The 22,054-nt window shown below is 40.1% G+C and overlaps 1 protein-coding gene across 1 annotated transcript in view; it reads left to right on the top strand.

Moving 5' to 3' along the window:
• The first annotated feature begins 959 nt into the window (after positions 1–959).
• sel1l (SEL1L adaptor subunit of SYVN1 ubiquitin ligase) overlaps positions 960–22,054 on the top strand; it is a 42,372-nt gene continuing 21,277 nt past the window's right edge. Inside the window, exons 1-6 of the mRNA XM_072568266.1 lie at positions 960–1,248; positions 8,835–8,872; positions 9,558–9,720; positions 13,593–13,760; positions 15,231–15,336; positions 20,485–20,647. Of these exons, the coding sequence (XP_072424367.1) occupies positions 1,152–1,248; positions 8,835–8,872; positions 9,558–9,720; positions 13,593–13,760; positions 15,231–15,336; positions 20,485–20,647 (735 nt within the window). The 5' untranslated portion in view covers positions 960–1,151. The remainder of the gene's footprint in view (positions 1,249–8,834; positions 8,873–9,557; positions 9,721–13,592; positions 13,761–15,230; positions 15,337–20,484; positions 20,648–22,054) is intronic.

Raw genomic sequence — 22,054 nt, 5'->3', positions numbered from 1 at the left:
CCTTATTTCCACTCCTATGTCTTATGGTCTTATGGAAGGGTCTGTGAAATTTCGTTCTCTCCCACATTAAAAATCACATAACACCAGGTTACAGTCCAACAGGGTTATCTGGAAATAGAAGCCTTCGGAGCTGCTGCTTCATCAGGTGATTGTGGAGTATAAGATCTTAAGACACAGAAATTTACAGCCAACGTTTACAGTGCAATGCAACTGAAATTATAGGTTGAAAAAGTCCTGGATTGTTTGTTAAGTCTTTTAGAATGAACGTGCTGGTTTCAGTTCTTTCATATATAAATCACACAACTTTTTAAAAGTTATATTCTCAAGTACCCTTTAACAACTGGTGTTCTCTACCACCATTGACTGAGGAGGGACACCCGAACTCAACACATACCGGCCTCCCTCCCACCTCGTAAGACAACGATTGAACGACGAATAAAATTCTCCAACAGCTCCCTGTGTTGGTCAACTCTAATAGTATGCGCAGGCGCACGCTCAACATCTCCCCTCCCGATTCCTGAGGTAGGGCTTATATCCGAAACGTCGATTCTCCTGCTCCTCTGATGCTGCCTGGCCTGCTGTGTTTTTCCAGCACCACATTTTTCATCTCCCCTCCCGACCCAGGTTTTGAATGCAGTACGTGACGGGGAGATCAGGATCAAGACCTCCGCCTCCAGCGCCCCCACCCGGTGCCTGGGACACACTTTGCCGCCGCCGCCGACCCCCTTCTCCAAAACCGTTATTCAGTAAAGAGCGCGAGGACCTCTCTGCGCCTGCGCTCCGCCCGCCTTCCCCGGCGGAGGGGGTGAGCTGTGCTTGAGAGATTGCCGTGAGGGGAGGAGGAAACGTATGACCCCCATTGGCTGCCCGCCTCGAGCGCCGTCCAATGGCGAAGAGCCATGTAGACGGAGACGTGGCGCCTCGCCGCTTTGAGCGATGTGTGGGAGCGGCTGATTGGTCAGCGCTCGGCTGGCTCGCTCGCTCGGCGGCCGAGGTGATAAAAGCCGCGATGGCGGTCATGGCTGAGGAGGCCTGAGGGTGGGTAAGGGCTGGTGGTCTCTGAGAAACAGGAGGAGGACGAGAGCGGCAGTCTTCATCATCCGGAGAGAGAAGGGGGAAAGAAAAACTAGGAGTGAAGTAGAAGGAGAGCGATGACTGGGAATCAAATCAGGAAGGTCCGCATTTGGCCTCTGCTGTTACTGTTGCTGCTGCTGATCCTGGTGTCAGGGCCAAAGCCCGTTTCAGGGGGTGAGTAACCGGCCTAATTACACTACTTCTCGGAGCACTGGGAGTATCGCTTCTCTCTCCGGGCATGGCCCCCGACTCACTCACACTCACTCCCACCACCAGCTGTGTCTCAGATATCGCCCTGGTTGAATGTAGTCAAGGCCTTGGGCACTGACCGTCTCACCCCTCACTCACTCACTCACCCAGAGTAATACTGGTGGTGTGGCACAATTTCATTGTTTCGCGTCTGCGCTTGTGATCCCAGTTCATTTTTTTTGAAAAAAAAAGCTAGGGGAGGAAGTGCGTTCACGATAGGCTGTATGGGTTGCGATTGACTATTTTGGGTTGTGCAGTAGGTGTCTTTTGTTTTAATCCGACCAGAAGAGGCATGTTACTCTACACTTGGAGCAGGTTGGGGTTTGAACTCACCCCTTCTGGCCTAGAGGTAGGGGCAGTATGACTGTACCACCAGAACAACTCTTCTCCCCCCCTCCCCCCTTTTTTTTGGAAATTGACCTATAAGTTGCAATGTACTGCAGTGGCAGGTGAGACTTATTGAGTCTGCTGACCCAGAGGCAGAGGTGCTTTCGCTGCGTCACAAGACACTGATATGTGATACCCTTCGAGTAACTTTGCTGCTGAGCCTAGTCATAACCACACATGACACTTTGACAAGCTAAATTGAAAAATATGCCTGACTACTATGAAAGAAATGGTTCACTGGTGTTTTTGCACCCAAATGACTTCAGGTTGCTTAACAGAACACTGAAACTGCTGTTTGTGGTTGGGGGCTGTTAACTACTATACTCCAGGTTCAGTTGTTGGTCCCCCATCCTGAAAATGACTTTTACAAAGGTATTTGAAATGCTCCATTTTTGAGACTTTGAATATTAGAAGGAGCCCACCACAACAAAACTATTCCATCCAATCTCACGCTGTCAGTGACCAGAAATTGCAGTGTGTTGGCATTAGCATACTGAAACCATTGTTTATTTATGTTGAATGTCAACCTTGCTCGTTAAAGGAGAATGAGGTAAAGCAATGGGTTACGTGAATGGATATGCTCCATCTCCTATCTGAAGAATGCCGGTAATACCAAAATGTATTAATGTAAAATGTAACCTGCCACTACCACAATGCACCACAGAACAGGCAGAGAATGATACTGAGAGGCTGTCATGACTAGTGACTCAGGATCAAGAGTCATCGTTCATTTCACGACCTGCTAGCATAGCTTTGTTTATAAAATATGACTGCATACTTTATTGTTGGTAATAATAATCGGGCTGTTTTGTCACTTGAATACTTGCAACCTTACATTGAGTCAGTTCAGCCTTAATGCTAAAATATCTTTGTTTTTACTTTTCTAACTTTATTTTAAAGTGAGATAACATGGCCATTTAATGGGCAAAAGGAGCAAATTCTTTACTTTCCTAATACTTCCAGGGATATCCTTCAGAATTGTTAATATACATCAGGCTAATAAGCTCTGGTTGGATGGTTCGTATATGGTTAACAACAAAATGGCCAAGATCCCTGTTGTGGCGAGGTAGATTTTGATCAATCTCTTTGCTGAGCAGAAGGTAATTAACGAGGTTTCACTGGCAAAAAAATAAGTGCCAAGAAAGCTGCTTAGCAGACAGTGAGGCAAGGGCATGCCTTTGGGCAGTGCATATATGACACATGACATCAGCATTTAAGCCAAAATGGCTCTTGGTACCAGCTTGACGGCAGGAAATCATTGTGAAGAGACAAAGCTTACCATTCACTAAAAGCAAAGTCTCTAAGATGCAAAATAAGAGGTTACAATGTTGAGAGATGATTTCATCTAGCTAATGAGCCAAGAAGTAGGTTCATATTCGAGACATAAGGTATTGCCATTTAGGTTGGAGGTGAGGGAATTTCTGTTGTGAAATTTGAGCATAAACTACCCCCCAAAAAAAACAGTGAGCATGTCATTGAATAGATTCAAGGCTTAGGTTTCCCACATTTTTCTTTGCCTCTATGACTAGCCATGATCCTATTGAATGGGAGAACAATGCTTGAGGAGCTGACTGGTCTACTCCTGTTCCTGTTTCTTAAGATCACATAATATGCTGGAATAGTGGAGTTGAGGGCTTGTATTTATTTGTAAAGGCAAAGACTGATTAGGGATAATCAAAATGGTGTGTGTGGGAAATCGTGTCTCGAACTTGGTTTGAGTTTGTGAAGATGTAACAAAGTGAATTGACTAGGGTAGAATGGTGGACATGATCTATCTAGACTTCAGTAAGGCATTTAACAAGGTTCCTCATGTAGACTGTTAGCAAGATCAGATCATACGGATTAGAGGTAGAAATAGCTATTTAGATACAGATCTAGCCATTTGGATACAAAGGGCAGCACGGTGGTTCAGTGGTTAGCATTGTAGTCTCACAGCACCAGGGACCTGTGTTCGATTCCAGCCTTAGGTGACTGTGTGGAGTTTGCACATTCTCCCTGTGTCTGCGTGGGTTTCCTCCCACAGTCCAAAGATGTGCAGGTCAGGTGGATTGGCCATGCTAAATTGCCCATAATGTTAGGTGCTTTAGTCAGAGGGAAATGGGTCTGGTGGGTTAATCTTTGGAGTTCATTATGAACTTGCTGGAATGTTTCCATACTGTAGAGAAGCTAATCTAATCAGAACTGGCTCAAAGGTGGAAAACTGGGTGGTGGATGGTTGCTTTTCTGACTGGAGGCCTATGACCAGCAGTGTACCACAAGGATCGGTGCTGGATCCACTGCTTTCTGTTGTATACACAAATGATTTTGATGTGAACTAGGAGGTATGGTTCATACGTTTGCAGTTGATACCAAAAATGGTGGTGTAGTGGACAGCAAAGAAGGTTACTTCAGAGTACAACAGGATCTTGATCAGATGAGCCAGTGGCTGAGGAGTTGCAGATGGAGTTTAATTTAGATAAATGTGAGCTTCTGCATTTTGGAAAGAAACATTACAGGGCAGGACTTACAGGCTTAATGATGAGGTCCTGGGGAGTGTTGCTGCACAAAGAGACCTTGCAATGCAGGTTCATAGTTTGTTGAAAATGGAGTCACCAGTAGATAGGATAGTGAAGAAGGTGTTTGGTATGCTTGCTTTTATTGGTCAGTGCATTGCCTATGGAAGTTGGCAGGTTATGTTGCTGTTGTACAGAACATTGGTTAGGCCACTGTTGGAATATTGTGTACAATTCTGGTCTCCCTGCTGTAAAAGGGATGCTATGAAACTTAAAGGGTTCAGAAAAATTTTCCAAGGCTGTTGCCAGGATTGCAAGGCTTGAGCTATAGGGAGAGGCTGAACAGCCTGGGGCAATTTTCCTGGACCATTGGAGGCTGAGGCGTGACATTAGAGGTTTATAAAATCATGAGCATGAATAGCATAAATAGATAAGGACTTTTTTCCCTAGGTTGCTTGAGTCTAAAACTAGAAGGCAGAGCTTTCAGCTCAGAGGAGAGAGATTTAACATTGTGAGGGCGGCAATTGTTTCGCGCAGACGGTGCATGTATGAAATGATCTGCCGGAGGAAGTAGTGACAGCTCGTGCAAACACAACATTTATTAGGCATCTGTATAGGAAGGATTTGGAGGGATAGGGGCCAAATGTTGGCAAATAGGGCTAGACTTATTTAGGATATCTGGTCAGAATGGGCGAATCGGACTGAAGGATCGGTTTCTGTGCTGTATATCTCTATGGCTGTGACTGAGTTAGGAGTTTACCTATGGTCTTACAGAATGGTGGAGCAGACATAAGAACCTATGGTGCCCAATAAGGTGGATGTAAATTCATCCTTGTGGTAGTCCAAAAGACCAGTCAAGTCCTCAATTACGATAATTGAGGACAATTAACCAATGCGAAGGAAACATGTCATTGGGGTAACTTGGGGCAAATGTTTCTTTTCAATTTTTTTAAGATAATCCTGCAGATCAAAGCCCTGGTCATTGGGCTAGTTGAGGCTAAATAGATGAGAGATGGTTAAAAAAATTGCACAGTACCAAGTTATAGTCCAACAGGTTTATTTGGAAGCACTAGCTTTTGGAAGACTGCTCCTTCAGCTAGTGCGTCCAAATAAACATGTTGTACTATAACCTGACGTGTTTTTTAACCTTGTCCACCCCAGTCCAACACTAGCACCTCCAAGTGATAGTTAAGAGATGACTGCCTAAAGAAATGCTTGTATTTCATTGCAAGTTGAATGTGCATTGGATTGAAGCCTCCATCTTCATCCTGGCTACTTTTTATTCTTTCTTTCTATCATCATACCTCTTTGGGCCTTGCCTCCATCCCTGACAGACTACATTTGTGTCTTTTCTCCCAGTAAACTTCATATTGTACCTTTTATGAATATGGTATGGAAACAAGCAGAAGCTGGCCAGACTGGAAGTGGAACTGTTGTTGCTTGTTGCTGTACTGTAAAGGAGAATGTGGACCTGGATAATGGAACTGGGAGAATATGGAGTACAAATTTGGTCAGAGGTTGATCAGTATTAACCTGTTAGTAATCTGGAGTGATTAATGACAAAAGAGGAGCTGATAGACCAGTGGCATCAATGCTGTCATGGCAGATAGCGGAATTTGAATTCAATACATATCTGGAATTAAAAGTCTTGTGATGACTATGAAATCATCATTGATTGTTAGGGGGAAAATCATCTCATCTGGTTCATTAAAGTCTTTCGGGGAAAAAAACCTGCCATCCTTACCGGGTCTGATCTGCATATCTCCAGATCTGTCGTGATGTGGTTGACACTTAACTGCCCTATGGGGAATTAGGGGCAGGTACTAAATGCTGAGCTGGCTAGTGGTGCCTCCATTCCATGAATAAATACTAAAAAAAATTGGAACTTGGCATCTATTTAGTAATGATTATGAAATCTACTAGTCTTGCCAAAGCAGGGACGCTGTAAATACTGTACAGTTTTGTTTTACAAGCTGGTTGAAGGTTACGCATTTAGTAATTACAAAATCAGTAGTAAACATTTACATTTTCAGCAGACAGCCCACCTTGAAAGTGAACTTTTATTTTTGTTAAACAGTTCTGAAACAGTTGAGGATTATGGCCCAGTGCATTTTTGTGGAATTTTTATGGACTAGACTAAGTTGTGTAGACTTATGGATCTGCTATTTTCCCCAGTCACTTCATGCAGTATTGGTTGGGTGACGAGTCTACTTTGTCAAATTAGTTAATCAAGGGGCAGCAACCGCTACCCCACTAATTAAGATTGCCTCGTGCAATTGGAGAATGTCACATGCTATTCATTTTGATTCTGTACGTAGAATGTACAGCATTAAACCAAACAATTTGCTGAATTAGTGCATGTAAGTGGTTTCCCATCACACACTTTTCTGTCCCATTTAATATAAACTCACTATTTTTATCTTTTATTCCTTCCATCCTAACTTCTTTATACATATCAACTTTATTTGATTGCTATTCTTGATGAAAGCAACTTCTGCACTCTGGGTACAGTTCCTCCTGAATTTGCTATTGTTAATGAATGGCAACATCATAATGATAGTTTCTGGTTTTGATTTTTTTTTGATTGGATTAGATTCCCTACAGTATGGAAACAGCCCTTCGGCCCAACAAGTCCACACTGACCCTCCGAAGAGTAACCCACCCAGACCCATTTCCTTCTGACTAAAGCACCTAACATTATGGGCAATTTAGTATGGCCAATCCACCTGACCTGCACATCTTTGGACTGTGGGAGGAAACCGGAGCATCCGGAGGAAACCCACGCAGACACAGGGAGAACGTCCAAGCTCCACATAGACGGACACCCGAAGCTGGAATCGAACCCGGATCCCTGATGCTGTGAGGCAGCAGTGCTAACCACTGAGCCATTGTGCCACCCTCTCTCCAACAAATGGAAGCATCTTCTATTCTACTCCGTGAAAGCCCTTTAGAATAATAAATATTTGCTTGAACCAAGCTCTTGGCTTTGGCCCATGCTCATTTTTATATGTTCAAAGACAAAGCTAAAAATACAGAAGTGTAGGATTGACTATTTGGATTCCCTCTTATACATGGCAGATTGTTGATCCTGAATTTTTATAATTACCCATTTTGGTGAGAGGAATATTTTTTTAAAAAAAGCTTCTTATGTAAATGGAGAGAAACATCAGAGTGCTTTGGTACAAAGGGATCTGGGTGTCCTCATGCCAGAATTGCAAAAAGCTTGCATGCAGGTACTGCAGGTAATAAGAAAAGCAAATGGAATTTTGGCATTTATTGCTAAAGCAATAGAATATAAAATAAGAAAGTGCTTCTGCAACTATACAAGGCATTAGTGAGACTGCACCTAGAGTATTGCTTACAATTTTGATCCCTTAAGGGATGTAGTTGCATCAGAGGCAATTTAGACAAGATTTATTAGATTGATTCCAGAGTTGGGTGAAAATGTCAAATACTAGGGGGCACAGGGTTAAGTTTTAAAATGATGTGCAATAGTTTTATTTGTGAGGGTCTTCATGCCTGGAATTCACTGCCAAGGAGGTGGTAGAAAGATGGATTAGCAACAGTTAGGAGGCACTTAGGCAACACATGAGCAAGCAGAAAATAGAATGAGTTTAGAATGGCTTCATGGCTGTTACAGACATGGTGGGCTGAAGGGCCTGTACCTGTGCTGTCCTGTTTTATGCTCTGAGGAGTCTGTCTTGGGAGATGTTGAGCAGTTTAAGCTTATACTCTCCGGATTTTCGAAGAATGCAAGGAGATCAAATTGAGCTATACAGGATGCTAAAGTGGATTGACAAAGTATACATAGAGAGGATACTTCTTCATGGGAAACAAGAGGTAATAGCTTTAAGATAAAGTGCAGCAGATTTAAAACAGACCTGAATAAACATTTACTTCTGAGAGTAGTGAATCTGTTGGACTCACAATCCCAGAATGTAGTGGATGCTGGGACATTGAGTAAATTTAAAGAGAGAGTGAGTTTAGAGATAGTGATGAATTTTTAATTTACAGTGAGTTGAAGAGTTATATAAAGTAGGCAGAACAGTGGAGTTCAGGCCAAGATGAGATCAGCCATAATAGTATCAAATGGTGGAACAGGCTTGAAGGGCTGAATTTTCTCCTTCTAATTATAGTGGAAAAGTCGTTCTTTATTGACTACAAAATTGTAACACATCTATTTTATTCAACCATATATTATAACATCTAAACCAATTACCGAATTAATAGACAGGCTTATGAACAATTAAGCAACTTTCATTTACACATTTATTGTTTTTCTCTAATGTGACCAGTCTTTCTAGATATTAAGCTGTCTGGATATACAGCCTCCTGCTTATGTGCATTGAATGAGTAGCACAGTTTCTCTTCTGCAGATAACAATGTAAATACAAGTAATTGTACAACCCATAATTAAAGCCATAATTTTAATGTTTCGGAAAAGCTTGCATTTTTAAACTAATAGAGAAAGCTTTGGCAAAGAATTTTATTTTGAAGCATTTTTGACCAGTGTATCATGTGGTGAACATTACATGAATTAAATTAATTCTGCTTTTTAAAATTATATCTGCGTCAGTCTATATAAAATGTATCATTACCCTGATGATGACGCTTTTCCTTCCTTTTTTGCAGATATACAAGAAATTGACAATGAATCACTGGACTCAAAGGTAATCTTTCATGTTGTGACCAATCACACCAAAATATGTCAGAGAGAGCCTAAAAGTGTTGAATCTTGTGGTGTTGAATTTTCAGAACTGAGAACTTTGCAAGTACTTTTTTAAAAGCTTTTCTTTAGGCTTCTGTAGCCAATGATAAGTCTAGGGGATAAACTTTGCCCAAAGTGGTAAGAATGTCAAAAGTGCTACCTCAGACTAGCTAAGGCAAACAGCATAGATGTATTTTCAGTGAAAAAGCTCTCATAAGAACATCCTGGGACAAGAAATAGGCAAGAATGCTAGTAGGATTAAATAGTGTGCAAAGACCTGTGAAGCATAGATTGCAGCTTCTGCACTTAGATTTCTGCTGTCCCTGATCAAGATCACCAGTCAGACCTTAATCAGTGGTCTGAAGCTATGATACTTTATGCTATTGTCATTATTCTCCTCACTGCAAATTCAATATTTAACTGTTTTCTGCATTAATTAAATTGTTAATACGGGTTCTTTGAAAGTAATGTTTCCTTCTGAAAAATGCAGTAGTTAGAATCTTGTTAGATATTAATGCATTTATAATTTTGTGGAGGTACATCTTCTGCTTTAAAAAGATGTGGGAAGGGCATATGAGGGAGTAGTGAGAAAAGTATGTTTGTCAGATTTTATTTGTTGTACCTTTTGTGTGCATGTTCATTTTTAGTCAAGTGAACAGAATGAAGATCATCCAAATGAAGCCCGTGTAGTTGCTGGGCAGATTATAGATTCCAAAGAAGATATCTGGGAAGGTAAAGATGAGGAACTCCAGGATTCTACTTCTGATGAAGAAAGTCCAACCGCTGACAATATGGAAGATGTTATAAAAGGTGAGACTGAGAATCATCTATTCAAGGAATCCACTGAAAACAACTTAAACAACCTTAACACAAAATGGACTGCTGAAAAATGCAAGTGCTAAGAAGAGGAATGAGTTGACATCCAAAAAAAATCTTAATAGTGACATACCAATGTGGGTATGACTGAAATTGTTAAAAGGGTTATGACTGACATTGGTTTAAATATTTTTCTAACAGAATTTGATTTTTAATGTTCAGTGGGTTAATGTGTTAAGTATTAGTTCTAATCAACATTAATCAGTTGTAAATTAGGATTGTGTTGTAAACATGTACATCAACGACTGCATCAATAATACTACATGCAGAACTCTAAATTTGCTTCTAGTGGCTTAATAAAAATGAGGGTTTTTTTCTTTCTATATTGTGCTATGTTTATTGCTTATAAAGCATCCCTCAGCTATATGTTTTTGGAGTTTGTTTAACTCCATCTGAAACTCTTGCACCTAAAAATAGAACAGTAGAACATATCAATTATAAGCTGTAACGAAACAAAGTTGTTGGTGGCGAATGCAGGTGTTGTGCCCCACCACCAGCTACTTCTATCATGATTAATTTGCGCCACGTATACAAAGAAAGAATTCCTATTATGTAGTCAATATATTGGAGAGAAAGCAAAAAATAAATTTATTCCCCCTTATGATATGTATTTCTTCAAACATAAACTGATCAATTTGTTAGATTCAATCTGCATTTAATAGATTATTTTAGACTTAATAGTTTGCATGTATATGGTAAGTGAAAGGGTAAGCATCGAGCCAAATGCCAGATATATGGTTTGTAAAGTGAGCATTTTGACTTAGCTTATTTTTGTGCATTGGCATAAGCATTTAAACTTGATTTTAATTTAAATCTGGCGAAACTTAAGGCATAATTGTGAAATAGTGAAATATTGTCTTAGGTATTGAATTAAACTCTTTCATTTTTATTTATTTGTTTAGTGAAGTTCAAATTAATAGCATTACATGACCTTTTTATAGATTGAAAAGATGAATAATGTGGTATAATGCACACTAAATTTTGGACTAACAATTTGTAACTTGTGTTTGATTTATTTTTAATCCAGTTTCAGAGCTTTATGCAATCTGATTGCTTTTAATTACAAAATAGTTATTTTCCTTTAAGAAATCAATAGCTTTTGCTTTATTGGCCATAAGACACAAGAACAGAAGGGAAGCCATTTGGTCAGTTGAGTCTGTTCTGCTATTCAATGAGATTATTATTCTAATGATCCTTGCTCCACTTCCTTGTCTTTTTCCCAAATCCCTTGATTTCCTTACTGAATCAAGATCTGGACCTTGAATTTGCTTAACCTAACCTTGATCACTGTCGGCAGTAAAGAATTCCAATGATTCACTATCCTCAGAAAATAATCCTTCTTATCTCTGGTCCAAACTGGGCAACTGCTTTGAGATTATGTCCTCTTGTTGTAGACTCTTGCAGCATGCAGTCGTCATTCGTTCTTCTGAACTCCAATGCGGACAAGTTTGGCATACTTATCCTTTACTCTATAAGACACTCCATTTGCACATGAGATCAACCTACATTTGTCTTCCCTGTTATCTGCTGAACTTTGATGTCAGCTTTTTGTGATTTGTGAATGATGATTCTGAAGATTGTGCTGGAGCTTTCTCCAATCTTTCTCTGTTTAAGTAATAGTTTTTCTGTTGGAAGTATATAATCTTATATTTTCCACATTATATTCTAAGTGTTTTACCTACTCCTTTTATTAGGCTATATCCCGCGATCATCCTCACCACTTGCCCTCCCACTTATCTGCAAAATTGGCTGTAATGCATTTCACTTTCCTGTAAATGTTGTAAATAATTGTGGCCCCGACAGTAACTGCAGGAGTGCCATCCTGAAAATGCCCCCTTTGTCCCAACGCTATGTTCTGTTCATTAGCCGATCTTTTATTTGTGCTAATATTTTACCTCCATCATTGTCTCATTTTAACAACCTAACATAGGATACCGTTCCAAATGCCTTATGAAAATCCAAATGTATTACATACATTAATTCCACTTTATCAATCCTCCTTGTTACCTCTTCAAAGAATTCTAATAAATTTTTCAACTATGATTTCCCCTTTTTTTTTTTGAAGCCATGCTGATTCTATTTGATTATGTATGTTTAAATGGCCTGCTGTTAAATCCCTAATAATAGACTCCATGTTTTCCGATGACACATTAAACTGACTGGACTATAATTACTATTTTTTCTCACTTTCCCTTTTTGAATAAAAGTGTTAAATTGTCAGTTTTCCAAACTTCCAGTACTTTCCTAGAATCTAAGGACTCCCAATGCATCCACAATTTCTGCAGCTGCTTTGGTTAATGTTTTACAAAGCATCGCAGCTAGTCCATGGGACTTGTCACTTCTCGTCCTATGAGTTTACAACTAGTGAGAGTGAGATTTATTCCCTTTCTCACTTCTGTTCCTTGGTTATTTAGTACTTTTGAAGCATTATTACTGCCTTCTACCTTCAAAACTGATGCCACTATATACTCAGCTTTTCTGACATTTCCTGATCTCCTATTATCATTTCCCCAGCCTCGTTCTCTAAGGGGCCATTGTTCAGTTCGGTCTCTCTTCTAACCCATTTAATATTATTTGCAAGTTTACCCTCAATTTATTATATCTTTTTACTATTTCAGTCTTGTGATTTTTAAAACTTCCCTAATCCTCTGATTTGCCATTAATCTTTGCTACATTGTATATTTTATTTGATGCTATCCTTAACTATACTGGTTAAAGGAACACATCACAGTTTTCAGGACTTGTACTCCTGCCTGCAGAGATGCATTTACCAATATAACTGTACTTCTTCCCCCCCCCCCCCCCCCCTCCCCCGCACAATTACAGTCCTATTTCCTCTCCTGACTCAAATGACTCCCTAAGCCATGGTGCTGTGGTCAGCTTTCTCATCCTCATTTTCATCCACACAGCTTTGCATTTTGTGGGTAATTGCAAGAGCCAAGATTTCTCAAATGCAACCCCCTGGACCCCCATACCTGATCACATCCTCCTGTCCCTGGTCACAGACCAAATCTGTATTACCTACACAAGGTATGTGATTGTTTTCTTGAGCAAAGTGTTCAGGTAACTTTCCTGTTCCCTGGTGTGGCACAAACTCTTTAGGTTAGCTTGCAGCACCTTAACCTGGACCCCAAACTCCTCAAGTTGTAAACACTGCAGATGTTTGTTCTGGACTACCTTAGTTTCTGACACCTTCCATGTGATGCAGTATAACACGTGACTCATCCTGCAGTCGTTATCAGTTTCAATTTATTAGATAATTACTCTAGATTTTCTATTCTTTTCACTTCACTGTAGTTTTATTTAAGTATAATCTTAACATTTTACAAAAGAGGAGGAAAAGACCAGACCTTGCTGAAAACACTGAAGGCCCAGCTTGTTTTAAAACCCAGAAATATTCACCAATACTGTTAAACAGTCAAGCTGCTTTGCTTGCACTTGTGTCCTGTTCATGACATCACTCCACCCTGTTTTGCATGTATTTTCATTAAAAATATGTTTTCGCTTATAGAATTATTAATAAATATAGATGAAAGTCATAACCTGTGATTTATTTTCTTTTACTTTTGCTTTCCACCCTCAATTATATTACGATTTATGATAACACAGATTGAAATTCCATTTTCAATTAGTAATTCAGCTTTTTGTACAATATGTGAAATTATTGAGAGCTTGTTAGTTTCAAATAGTATTTAATGTGTGCAATCTGGCCTGTTTAAAGTCAAAATTCTAATATTTTCCTAAACTTGAGATTTTGGTTTCTGATTAAATGGACATAAATATTTGTTTTTCTTTAATTAATTTAGATCAAACTGCAATTGGTGGCACTGCTGATGGTGAGCCCTGCATATTTCCATTCCTGTTTTTGGATCAGGAATACTTTAGCTGTACTACTGATGGGCGAGATGATGACCGATTCTGGTGTGCAACAACATACAACTATAATCAGGACCACAAGTGGGGATTTTGTGAAAGTGAGAACTTTTCTCATGTTCACTTTATACAACTGAAGCCTTTTTCTTTTGCAAGAGTTTTAACTTGTATCTGAAATATTTAACTCAATACAATACAGCACAGGAACAGGTCTTTCAGCCCACCGACGCTGTGTAGTTTCCCAGTCCTTATTTAGACACATACGGTATCTATTCCCCTCTTCACCTCATGATCACATGAATGTCAAGATAAGCCTTAAACGTTGCTAACATACTTCTTCCACTACCTCCACTGGCAGTGTGTTCCAGGCACCCAGCACCCTTTGTGAAAAATTCTCCTTGCACTTCTCCACTAAATTTGCCCCCCACCCCCACTTTGAACCTGTGCCCCCTTGTATTTGATCCTTCCACCATGAAAAAGCCTCTGACTGTATGCCTTTGTAAAATCTTGAATGTTAAGTTTTGTACTTTTCAATGTTTTGAGCACAATGCTAAAGTCTAGAGAAATATGAACTTTCTCTATCAGAGTGTTATTTATGCTAACTCAGTTCACTAGTTTAATATATTTTCATCTTGGACTGTAATTACCTAATGAAGGATTATTTACGGGGAGATTGTGAGCTTGGTATTTTTTGGGTCTGAGTCTGAGCTGATGGGCTGTTTGAGTAAACCATCTTGTGTTGAGTATATAGAAAGCTTGCATGTTTAATCCTTTTTAATTTACCTCTTCGTATGTTTTAGCAAGTCTGGGTCAGCATATTTGTTCCTCCCCTGCAGTTAAGCTGCTTTATTTTGCACCTAACTGAGAACAATTTACTGCAGTGTAAACTAACAATGGTGTGTCTGAGTACATGGATATACTGTGGATATACAGTTTAAAAAATACAGATTGAACATTATAGCGATTTAATTTAACAGCATACTGACTGGTAGTTCTTATGTGCAAATGGCTAGTCTGTTTTTCTAAGATAAGCTTTGTAACAATCTGACAATTGAATAGCACATACTGTTCACTTTGGTATTGACAAAAGGTGATTCACTAAAACGTATTTTGATCATGCATACTCTTTATTTTAAAAGAAAGCATCACTTGATTAGCTCTTGCGATGTGCCTTGCATATCCTGACTTTTTTTTAAACCCCTCACCTATTTTCTGATCTGAATGCGACATTCTGCAGATTTCATTTGTTTTTAACCTCATTGCCTAATGTCTGGAATATAGACTTACGGTACTGCCATGTAAATGAAAGATTAATTAAAAGAAAGGTTTCCGTTCTATACAGTATTTATCTTGGATGGAAGTTAATTGACTTATAGGAAGACATTTAGTCCTAAGACAGTGGTATTTAAAAGTTTGCGAATTGCAGCTAGATTGGATTAATCTGTTCCCATGTGTGAAGTAGCATAACTAGGTTTTAATATGCAAGTATTTTGAAGAAAAAATGCACCTTAGCATCAACTAAAGGTTAATCTCTGTCTTGAGGTATTAAGACTTATTTTCTTGTCTTCAAGCTGATGAAGAAGCCAATCAAAGAAAACTTGCACAGGAAGCAGAGAGACTTTATCACTCCGGGATAAAAATGATTAACAGTACAAATAAGAAGAGCCAAAAAAAAGAGTAAGTATCCACAATCTCATGTGATTTATAGAGTTTTTGTGCTGATCTTTCTTTGTTGAATAACAAAGGCTTGCCTGCATCCATACTAGACATGATAAAACAACGAATTGTTATTCATTCACCTGGAATTGAATATTGTGCTACATGATCTTTTGTATTAGTTGAGATTGTTTGCTTTGTTAGTTTAGAGATGCCACTCGACTAGAGGGACATGAAAACCGAAAGAGCTGTGGATACTGTGAATCAGAGACAAAAATAGAAATTACTGGAAAAGCTCAAGTCTGGCAGTATCTATGACGAGTAGACTGCAAACATTGCGTGTCAAGTGACCTGAAGTTCTGAGGAAGGGTCACTTGACCTGAAATGCCAACTCTGGTTTCTCTTCACAGATGTTGCCAGACCTGTTGGGCTAGATGGACATGAATGTTGTCTTGTCTTTTGGGCTGTTAGTGGTACAGTCATTTCTCCTATAACACAATAATCACATTCCAGCACGATCCAATGCTGTACAAAAATCGCACAATAAAAATAACACTTAGTGTTGGCGATGTAATCAAGTTACAGCCAATGCATGCTCTACAAGTTTGCTTTAGAAATAGCTTTCTCTATTTGTCAATCGGGTTACAGCCATTTCGTGTTAATGAAAGACCATAATAGCAGAACTGACTGTACCAGAATCCACTATAAATAATTTTCTTATAAGTATTTATCCCTTTTAAGAGTCTGGGCAAGCTAAGGCTGAGGATAAGGCTTTTAACTAAATGGCCTTGGGAAAGTAGAGGGGGGGGGAAGGGGTAGGGTGTTGTGGGCTGGATCTCTTACAAGGACAACTATAGAACAAATTAAAAGGGAGGAGGCTTCAGCAGAGGGTATTAAAGTTTCCAGAATAAGTAATAGATCAGGTTATGAAAAGGGTTGGGAATCAAACTTCACACAGCAGATAAGAGGACATATATGAGAAGGGGTTAGGAGGTAATCAGTGCAGCACCATTGATATGGTACTTGAATGTTCTCAGTCTATGAAACAAGGTATATGAGATTTAGCGCAGATTGAAATTACCAGGTGTGGTTATGGTATTGCGGAGACTTGGCAGTAAGGGGATCAGGGCAGGGAACAAAATATCCAACAGTACTCTTCCTCTTAAAATGACAGAAAGTTAAGTGGGGTGGGGGGAATTGCCTGGTTTGCAGTGGAAAATGCCAGCATACCAGAACGTCAAAAGAATCAGGGGAGTGTAGTGGCTGCCACTAAGGATAGTGCTGGGAGAACTGGAAGGTCTGAAGGGGGATTAATTGCCCAGAAAAAGATGGGTTACTTCCCAGTTTTGACGGGGATAACTGAGGAGATTGTAAAGATATTGGTTTTCTTTCTTCAGGAATTACTGGAGTCAGGGAGGGTCACAGAGGACTGGAACGTAGCTAATGTAACACCCATGTTTAAGAAGGGAGGGAGGCAAAATACAGGATATTACAGTTCACTTGCCCTGACCTCAGTCATTGGCATTTTAGAGTCCATTATTAAGAATAAGATTATGGCGTATTTGGAAGTGCATGGAAATAAAAGGCTGAGTCATCACGGCTTCATCAAGGGGAGGTCATACCTGACAAATCTGTTGGAATTCTTTAAGGCGGTAAAGAGCAAATTTGGACAAGGAGAGCCATGGACCTTTTTAAAAATTCATTTGTGGGACATGGGCATCGCTGGCCAGCTAGCATTTTTATTGCCTGTCCCTTGTTGCTGTGTGAGCTGCTGCACTCGTGCTGTAGGTTGACCGCAAAGCCCTGGTGGAGGGAATTCCAGGAATTTGATTCAGTGACAGTGAAGGAATGATACATTTCCAAATCAGTGTGATTGGTCTCTTGGAGAAGGAAATGCAGATGGTGGTTTTCCATCTATCTGCTGCCCCTTTCCTTCTAAATGGAAGTGGTCATGTGTTTAGAAGGCATTGTCTGAGGATCTTTGAATTCCTGCAGTGCATCTTGTAGATAGTACACACAGCTGCTACTGAGTTTTGGCAGTGGGGGAATGAATGTTTGGGGATGTGGTGCCAATGAAGCAGGTTGTTTTGACCTCTTGGTGTCAAGTTTTTGAGTGTTGTAAGAGCTGTACCCATCCAGGCTAGTGGGACTTCTGACTTTACCTTGTGGATGTTGGACATGCTTTGGGATTAGGAGGTGAGTTACTTGCTATAATATTCCTAGCCTCTGACTTTCTGTTTAGCCACTGTGTTAAAGGCAAGTCTAGTTGTGCTTCTAGCCAATGGTAACCCCTCCTCCAGGATGTTTTGGGGAAATTCAGTGATGATAACACCACTGACAGTCAAGGGTCAGACGATAGATTGTCTCTTATTGAAATAATGTTCACTTGTGTAGCGTGAATGTTACTTGCCACTTAGCAACCCAAGCCTGGATATTGTTCACACCTTGTTGCATTTGAGCATGGACTGGTTCAGTCTCTGAGTAGTTGCCAATGATGTCAAACATTGGCAAACATACCCACTTCTGACCAAGATGGAGGGAGCAGCTGAAGGTGGTTGATGCAAAGATACAACCCTGAGGTACCAATGCATAGATATCCTGGATCTGAGATGACTGATGACCAATGACCACTATCATCTATTGTCCCAGGTATGACTGCACCCGCAGTTCCAATGCCCACCCGTTTCCTATTAATTTCAGTTTTGCTAGGATTCCCTGATGCTACAGTCTGAATGCAGCCATGATAACGAGGGCTGTCATTCTCCTCTCACCTTTGGAATTCAGCTCTTTTTGAACCAGGACTGTAATGAGGTCAGGAGCTGAGTAGCCCTGGTGGAAGCCAATCTGGATGTCCTTGAGCAGGTGCTGCTTCATAGCATTGATGACACCTACCACAATTTTACTGATGATTGAGTGTAGATTGATGGGGTGGTAATTGACTGAGTTGGATTTGTTCCTGCTTATTGTGTGCAGGGCAATTTTCCACAATATCGCATAGATGTCAGTGTTGTACTGAACTGCTTGGATAGGGGAGCAAGAAGTTGTGCAATCTTCTCAGAACTCACATCCTGTGCACTATCCAGTGCCTTCACCCTTAATATAATGTGGAATTAATTGAATTGGTTGAGGATTGTCTGCAATAATGGGGACCAGTGGAGGAGGCAGAGGTTGATGGTGCACTTGGCACTTCTGGCTGAAGGGTGCTGCGAATGCTTCAGCCTTATCTTTTGCATTGATGTGTTGGCTCTTCCATCACTGGGAATGGGGATATTTGTGGAGCCTCCTGCTCCAGTGAGTTATTTAATTGTCCACCGCCATGATCATTCACAACTGGATGTGGCAGGCCTGCAGAGCCTCAAGTGGATCATTGGTTACGTTGTTTAACGTGCAAGTAGTCCTGGTTGTATTGGTAAGAGTGACCATTGCACAATCCTTGTTGAGCCAAGGTTCTGCTTTCATGTTGAGAATACCCTGCATTGTGTTGTGTATGAAACTGTCACAGTGATAAATGGGACAAACTTTGAATAGATCTGGTGATTCGAAACTGGGCATCCCTAAGGCCATCAACAGCCGCAGAATTGTACTCCGACATAATCTGTAATCTCATAGCAGCCAGCAGGTTGGTCTGGATAAGGTCAAGGATGAGGTCAAATGTGATCTATTTGGATTTCCAGAAGACCTTTAACAATGTACAGGAGGCTGCTAAGTACGACAAGGATCAGTTGTATTGGGGCAGGATATTCTAATAGGTAGAGGATTCACTGACTGGGAAAAGGTGGAGAGTGGGGATAAAGGGATTGTTTGCAGCTGGTGACTAGTGTTCTGCAGGGTTTCTTTTGGTACTACACTGTAAACCTTATACATCATCAATATGGATGAAGGAACTCAGGGTATTGTTCTTCAGTTTGCAGGTGACACAAAGATAGTTAGTGTTGAGGAAGCAGAAAGACTACAAAAGGTTTTGGACTGGCTAGGAAAGTGGAGAAAAGTAATACCAGTGGAATACAGTGTAGGAAAGCATGGGGTTATTTCTGCCCCCCCCCCCCCCCCCCCCAGTGAAAGACTTTGGGAATCTGAAGCAAAATGGACTTGGTTGGCATGCAGGTTCAGTTGGCTGTCAGGCTAATACAATTTCAAGAAGGCTAGAATAGAAGAGCACAAATGTGCTGCTGAGGCAGTGTAAGGCTGTAGCCTGACCACATTTGGAATATTTTGAGCAATTTTGGGACCCTTATCTAAGGAAGGATGTGCTGACGTTGGATGGGAACCAGAGGAGGTTTACAAGAATGATCCTGGGGATGTGGGCTTGTCATATGAGGATTGGTTGAGGACTCTGGGTCTGTATTCAGTGGAATTGAGAAGGATAGTTGGGGGGTAGAATCTGATTGAAACTTAAAGAATGCGGAGAGGGCTATGTCGAGTGGATGCAAAGAAGATGCTTCCTTTAGTAAGAGAGACTAGGACCCTACGACACAGCCTGAGAGTGAAGGAACAGCCCTTTACAATTGAGATGAGGATTTTCTTCAACCAGTGGTTAATCTGTGAAATTCATTGCTGTGGAGGCCAAGTCATTGAGTGTATTTAACATTGAGATGGATGGGTTCTTAATTAGTAAGGGATCAAAGTTTACAGAGAGAAGGCAGGCGAGTGAGTTTGAGAAACACATCAGACATAATCAAAAAGTGGAGCAGACTTGATGGGCTGAATGGCCTAATTCTGTTCATATCTTGTGGTCCTTTGATCTTTCACATTGGAAGTATGACCAGAGGTCACTAGCAACATAAGTAGATTCCAGTGAGTCTAAAGGTGAAAAATGTCACCTTTATGCAAAATATCTTTGCAACAACAAAACCCTGGATGGGAATATACAATGCTAAATCCATCAGCCCCCTCAGACTTAGCTTTGTGCAAACTCCAGTAATGTTGGAGAAGTAGGTAATCCTTGATTACCATGGGGATGAAAGATTATTGAGGGTATACAGGAATTTAGGGTTGTGATTGAACTCCGATCAGTCATTCTCTTATTGAATGGCAAAGCAGTCTCGAAAAGCCAAGTGGTCTACTCTTGTTCGTGTGTTCATTTTCAGCTGGTTAATTGTCATGCTTCAATCATAAATCCATTTATTGAATACTGCTTACGTGTGTTATTTTTATACCTTTTTGATCTAGAGGGTATAACATACTTGTCAAAGCAGCTGATATGGGAAATACCAAGGCCATGGAGAAAGTGGGCTATGCCATGCTGTTGGGTGACTACCTGAAGTTGAACATTGGTGAAGCTAAGAATTACTTTGAGACACTTGCACAGCAGGGTTCTCCAAAAGGTCAAACAGTAGGTGTGCTTTAACTACACCATTGCTAAGTAACTTTTAATCATTAATGATTCTAGTATCACAGGATGTTTGCACCAACTGAACGATTTTGAATGCAGCTTTAAAAAAGTGATTTGAGCTTCTAAATCTTGGAATTGTAATTACATATAATAATAGACTCCCTCTTGGTGCTACGAGCATATTTAAAATACAGAATTTTTGTATACTTGAGACTTCATAGATTTTAACTAAAATTTCACTTGTAATTCATCCTGTACCTCAACTGGCATGTTCTATGACAAAGTTCTTAAATTTTTCTTACATGTTTCAGCTTAGTCAAATGTGCATGACAGTTCAATCTTTGTCTTTGACAACTTGATACGTTTTTGGCATGTTTTGTACTTCATCTTCTTTTTGGAATGATTACTATTGTTCTGAATAGCATGCAGCTTGAATGTTTCCTTAAATTGATGAAAAATGTTTGAGCATGTGGATTGTATCATCCAAACAGTATTCTCCTAGAAAAGCCAATTACCTACCTTTCTGACCTAGCTCAGAATAGATGAGCATTTTTTTGTTCTTATGCACTTGCATCAAGTTTTATCCAATTGTTTATCTTAGTAATGTGTAGACACAACCAGTTTCTGTAGCTCTTTGAATTCCCTCCATTATCTCTTATGAGCAATTATCTTGGCGCTCTGCATGAATTATGTCCTTCCCTGACCACTGTCTCAGGCTGTGCTTCAGTAGTCTGCTTGAAACTAAGCTGAGTGTCAAACAAGTGCCAACCACTTCTGCCCTGCAGTCCACACCATCTAATTGTTACCGCATTCAAAACTCTTCCTGTGTGCTAGTCCATAACCGTAGGCCTCACTGACCTGTATTTAGCTTCTAGCTTCTCAAATACTCAAGCTAAAATTCTCAATTTTGGTTATGTTCCTTCATTCTCTGATTCCTTTCCTGCCATTGTGAATTTGTAGAGCCCTCATAATGTCTGCATTATTAACGACAAAGATTGAACTGTCATGCACATCTGACTAAGCTGAAACATGTAAGAAAAATTTAAGAACTTTGTCATAGAACATGCCAGTTGAGGTACAGGATGAATTACAAGTGAAATTTTAGTTAAAATATATGAAATCTCAAGTACACACAAATTCTGTATTCTTGTGGAATTTGTTTTTTTTTAAATCAAAATACTGTCGATCATTCTTTTTTCCTCTCTTCTGCAATTTTATTCCTAAATTCCTCTGCCTCTCCACTTTTCTTTTGACCAAGCTGTTTTGCATTCCAATCTTTCTTCCGAATGGCTCACTATTCATGCATAGTAAAAGTACGTGATGCAGTATCAAATGTGAAATGTCAGGCTTGCCTCCCAAGATTCAACTTCTTTGAAAACTTTAGTTATGTTATTTGATTTCAAACCA

Source organism: Chiloscyllium punctatum, chromosome 4 (genome assembly GCF_047496795.1).
Source record: "Chiloscyllium punctatum isolate Juve2018m chromosome 4, sChiPun1.3, whole genome shotgun sequence".
NCBI lineage: Eukaryota > Metazoa > Chordata > Chondrichthyes > Orectolobiformes > Hemiscylliidae > Chiloscyllium > Chiloscyllium punctatum.
Note: the sequence above shows the minus strand (reverse complement) of the source record. Positions and strands in the feature narration are given on the sequence as shown.